The 5,376-nt window shown below is 51.6% G+C and overlaps 1 protein-coding gene across 2 annotated transcripts in view; it reads left to right on the top strand.

Annotated features, from left to right (window-relative positions):
- Zbtb21 (zinc finger and BTB domain containing 21) overlaps positions 1-5,008 on the top strand; it is a 24,978-nt gene extending 19,970 nt beyond the window's left edge. For both annotated transcript variants that reach the window (XM_013027400.1, XM_013027399.1), the window contains exon 2: positions 380-5,008. In XM_013027400.1, the coding sequence (XP_012882854.1) occupies positions 392-3,580 (3,189 nt within the window). In that variant the 5' untranslated portion in view covers positions 380-391 and the 3' untranslated portion in view covers positions 3,581-5,008. The remainder of the gene's footprint in view (positions 1-379) is intronic.
- The last annotated feature ends 368 nt before the right edge of the window (positions 5,009-5,376 follow it).

Here is a 5,376-nt window from a genome sequence, read left to right as displayed (position 1 = left end):
TTTTTCTTTTTGCTTATGTGGTGCTGAGGAATGGAACCCAGGGCCTCATGCATGCAAGGCAAGCGCTCTACCACTGAGCCACCTTCCCAGCCCTAAACCCTTATTTTCAAGTATCACTTCTACATCTACCTGCCAAGTAATAAGGACCTTTTGATAAAAATGCATTTGGTTGGTCTCTGGTTTCTGATATTCTGATAGGCTACAGAAGCCATTGTCCATGTTATTTAAATAGGGCTGTTCAGGGTCCCTGTTGGCCCATCTGTTGAGCTCTGGCTCTGTGGAATGACAGTGGTGGTCTCTGCCCTTTAAGTTCCTCTCTCTCCCCCACAGAGAGCTCTTCACCCAGGTCTTAGTGATGGCTTCACCTTCTGTCTTGCAGATCAGCCGAGCGATGGAGGGACTCCTGCATTACATCAACCCAGCGCATGCCATCTCTCTGCTCAGTGCCCTCAACGAGGAGCGCCTCAAGGGGCAGCTATGTGACGTGCTCCTGATTGTTGGTGACCAGAAGTTTCGAGCTCATAAGAATGTCTTGGCCGCCAGCAGCGAGTACTTCCAGAGCTTATTCACAAATAAGGAAAATGAGTCACAAACTGTCTTTCAGCTTGACTTCTGTGAGCCAGATGCTTTTGATAATGTTTTGAACTACATTTATTCTTCTTCCCTATTTGTGGAGAAGGGCAGCCTGGCCGCAGTGCAGGAGCTGGGCTATAGCCTTGGTATCTCCTTCCTGACCAACATTGTCTCCAAAGCCCCCCAGGCCCCCTTCCCAGTGTGTCCTAACAGAAAAAGAGTGTTGGTAAGTGAGGACGAGGAGACCAGCTCCCAGAAGAGGAGCGTCATTGTGTGTCAGGGTAGAAGCGAAGCCCAAGGGAAAGCCAGCAGTCAGAATCTGCCCGACCTGAGCCATGCCTCGCGGCCCGCGCCCTCCACTGCAATCAAGACCAGTGGCAGCAGGCCACACATCGCTAAGGCAGTGGAGCCCCTTCATAGCCTGGCCCTCGCTGACAAGACCTGGCCCAAAGAGCCTGCTGCCGGGTATACAAAGTCGCTTGAGCATTCTGGATCTTTGGATGATCCCAGTAGAAGCAGTTTGGTGAAGAGAAATGCAGTATTACCCTCCAAGCCTCCTCCAGACAGAGATGCCGGGGACGAAAAGCCAGGTGTGAGCAGTCAGCTTCCGAAGGGAAGAGCTATAGAGATGGCTCTGAAAAGGCCACGGCCACCAGTTCTGTCTCTCCGCAGCTCCTCAGAGACTCCCTATCTGTTGAAAGAATCTAACAAAGGCGGTGGTCAAGGGGAGGACCGAAACCTGTTGTACTACTCCAAGCTGGGCCTCGTTATCCCGTCCAGTGGGTCTGCTTCTGCAAACCAAAGCATTGACAGGAGCGGCCCGCTGGTGAAGAGCCTCCTCAGACGGTCGCTGTCCATGGATAGCCAGGTTCCTGTCTACTCTCCCGCCATAGACCTGAAATCGCCCCAGGGATCACCCCCCGTGTCAAACAACGCACCAGGGAATGTGTTCTGTGCTTTAGCTCAAAAGTCAGCTTTAAAAGACTGTACTGAAAAACCAGCGCTAGATGACAGGCCTCAAGTGCTGCAACCACATCGCCTCAGGTCCTTCAGTGCTTCTCAGTCCACGGACAGGGAGGGCACCTCCCCCGTGACCGTGACCCTGACTGAGGTGCGCATCAAGACGGAGCCCAGCAGCCCGCTGTCGGACCCGGCCGACATCATCAGGGTCACTGTGGGGGATGGGGCGGCAGCCGGCAGAGACCCCCCTGTGAAGACAGAGGAGGACCCCAAGGACATGAGCAGACTGCCCGCAAAGAGGAGGTTCCAGGCAGACAGGAGGTCGCCCAAGAAGGCCAGGGCGGAGGAGCCCGGGCCTGCCGTCTCAGGGGACAGCTGTGAGGAGAGCGCCAGCCCTCCTGCCCTTGATGGCAATTTCCCAGATTCTGACTTAAACAAGGAGGAGTTTGGTGAGTTGGAGGGGACGAGACCAAATAAAAAGTTTAAATGCAAACATTGCCTTAAGATCTTTAGATCAGCTGCGGGTCTTCACCGCCACGCTAACATGTACCATAATCCCGAGAAGCCCTACGCCTGTGACATCTGTCACAAGCGCTTTCACACCAACTTCAAAGTGTGGACACACTGTCAGACCCAGCACGGCGTAGTGAAGAACCCGTCGCCAGCCTCTAGCTCCCATGCAGTGTTGGATGAGAAATTCCAAAGAAAGCTGATTGACATAGTGAGAGAGAGGGAGATTAAGAAGGCCCTGATCATTAAGCTGAGGCGCAGCAAGCCTGGCTTCCAGGGCCCAGGTAGCTGCCCAGCACAGCAAGTCATCAAGAGGAACTTGCGCTCCCGAGCCAAAGGGGCGTACGTTTGTTCTTACTGTGGAAAGGCCTACCGCTTTCTCTCTCAGTTTAAGCAGCACATAAAAATGCACCCGGGAGAAAGACCCCTCGGAGTAAATAAAGTTGCTAAGCCAAAAGAGCGTGTTCCTCTGACAGGTGCGGTAGAGAGCAAGGAGGTTTACCCGTGCCGCCTCTGTAATGCTAAGCTCTCTTCTCTTCTAGAGCAAGGCAGCCACGAGCGCTTGTGCCGGAACACCACCGTTTGCCCTTACTGCAGCCTCAGGTTCTTCTCGCCCGCGCTGAAGCAGGAGCACGAGGACAGGTGTGAGTACAAGAAGCTGACCTGCCTGGAGTGCATGCGGACCTTCAAGTCGTCCTTCAGCATCTGGCGGCACCAGGTGGAAGTGCACAACCAGAACAGCATGGCCCCCGCCGAGAACGTCTCCCTGCCCACTCTGGACCACAATGGCGAAGTGCCCGCCGGGCCCCGGCCCCCGCCCCCGCCCGAGCCTAACAAGGTAAACCACGTTGCCACACCAAAAGAGGACACTGCGTTCAGTGACTCTTCAGAGCAAGTGAACTTCGATTCCGAGGATTCCACTTGTCTCCCTGAAGACCTGAGTCTGTCGAAGCAGCTGAAAATCCACGTCAAAGAGGAGCCGGTGGAGGAGGCAGAAGAGGACGCTCCCGAGGCCAGCTCGGCGCCCAAGGAGGCGGGCCCCAGCAAGGAGGCGGGCCTGTGGCCCTGCGAGAAGTGTGGGAAGATGTTCTCGGCCCACCGGCAGCTGGAGCGGCACCAGGAGCTGCTGTGCTCAGTGAAGCCCTTCATCTGCCACGTGTGCCACAAGGCTTTCCGGACCAACTTCCGCCTCTGGAGTCACTTCCAGTCCCACGCGTCCCAGGCCACAGAGGAGCCCGTGCGGAAGGAGGCCGAAGCGCGCCCCGGGCCCACAGACTCCCCCTCGCCACCACCCCTGCCTCCCCCACCTCCTTTGCCCAAGATCCAGCCCCTGGAGCCCGATAGCCCCACAGGCCTGCCAGAGAACCCCATCCCGACCACGGAGAAGCTGTTTACCCCACAGGAGTCGGACACACTCTTTTACCACGCCCCGCCCCTCTCGGCAATCACATTTAAAAGGCAGTTCATGTGCAAGCTCTGCCACAGGACGTTCAAGACCGCCTTCAGCCTTTGGAGTCACGAGCAGACCCACAACTGACGGGCTCACACTCCTCGCCGGGGGAGGCCCCAGCTTATGGACTGTGTCCCAAGACGCTAAGGAATTTTTTATAAGAGAGTAATAAAGGTTGGGAAATTGTTATGCTTGAATTTAGGTTCGAGATAAACTGATAGTGGTTAGAAATGTCCCCACTAGGCTTTAGGAATAAACGTGGGAATATTGCAGTTTGACCCTCACAGCGACAGGGGCTTGATTTCGTGACTGTTGAACTTGGACTGAGCATCACGGGTTCCAGGGTGGCAGTGTGATCCTTTCATTGGGGCTTTTGCTGTGGAACTATTCCTTCTTTGGATTATTCCACACACCTAAGTTCCAGCAAATCTTCGCCATGTTCTTAAGGCCAAAAACGCACCAGGACAAAATAGAGTCGTTTGCAGTATTGACTTACATCCTAGACTACCTTAGCAATAAAAAGATAAACCTCAACTCTTAACAAGTTATCCTGACACTTGATAAAGACAAATACTTGGTATTTTGTGGTCACGTAGAACTTTTGTTTTTGTATGAAAATGGTGAGATTTAAATGAGCAATAGTCACACTTAGATTTTTATAAAATAACTTGCTCTCAGTCAGTATAACGAATGATGGGCCCAGCATAAGACCACAGCTTAGGTGATTTGCGCGCATCCTCTCAGTCAGTTTACAGGAGGGTCAGTAATGACTGGCGCGGCTACCACCACACAGTGGTAGGTGAGTGCATCCAGAGCTGAAGGCCTGCAGCTGTTTGATCTCGGTTTTATGCTGTCACAACTTGAAAACCTGAGGGTGATTGGGACAGAACACCGTGCTAGCAGAGGGCACTCCTTTGAACTTGAGATTAGTGTGACAGGCGAGGTTGAGGTAGAGCACACACACGGAGGCAGGGTACCTAGTCAGGTTCTAGACCACCACTTCCTACCAGAGACCAGGGAGCAGAGCAGAGTGGGAAGAAGGTCTCTAGCAGCTTCGGCCTACGTTCCCGGGATGGCTCATACCATAGACCTGCAGATACCCATATTGGTATATACGATTTCACTGCCCCTCTGTCCTTTTGAAGACTTCTGTTAGGGTGCATTAAAGTCTGTCAATGGAGTGAGACTGCTGAACCACTGCTTGCTGCTCGGAAATACGTGGTAAAGTACTATGAAGGGTCCCAAACTAGTTTTTGCTAGTTATTTGGGAATATAGTATTTGGTATATAGTATTTTCTTCCTTTTCTAGAAATTGTAATGAAAATCCTTTCAATAGGTGTTACCTAGAATTCCCTGGAGTGTTTTCAAAAGGTAAAACTTTATTTTACTTGTGAGGAGAAAGTTGACATAAAAAGTTACTGAAACTACAAAGCCTTTTAAGATGGTGAGAGATTTCAGTCTGAGTTTTTGCATTTTTCTTTCGCAAGCTGTTATTTCATGTTTTAAAAGTCAGCTACTGTGCTCTATATAGTTTTTTTTTTTTTTTTTTGTCGGTCGTGGGGCTTGAACTCTGGGCCTGGGCATTGTCCCTCAGCTCTTCAACTCAAGGCAAGCGCTCTACCACTTGAGCTACGGCGCCACTAGAAGTCAGCTACTGTGACTGAGGATTTTTAAGTTTGCACTCAGCAGAAAAGCCCATTGTTTTCTATACCAACACCTCACACCAGTGGAGGAAAGGCTTTGTTTATATTGAGACACAAGCATCTTAGTAAAAACACTGACTGGCCTTATATGGTGTAGAAATTTATGAAATATATGAAATTTTGCTCACTTGAAAAACTAAGAATTGTCCCTCCCAATACTTGAGTGGTTTTTATTTCTGT

Source organism: Dipodomys ordii, unplaced genomic scaffold (genome assembly GCF_000151885.1).
Source record: "Dipodomys ordii isolate 6190 unplaced genomic scaffold, Dord_2.0 Scaffold103, whole genome shotgun sequence".
NCBI classification, from domain to species: Eukaryota; Metazoa; Chordata; class Mammalia; order Rodentia; family Heteromyidae; genus Dipodomys; species Dipodomys ordii.
This window is presented reverse-complemented; position numbering and strand designations above follow the sequence as displayed.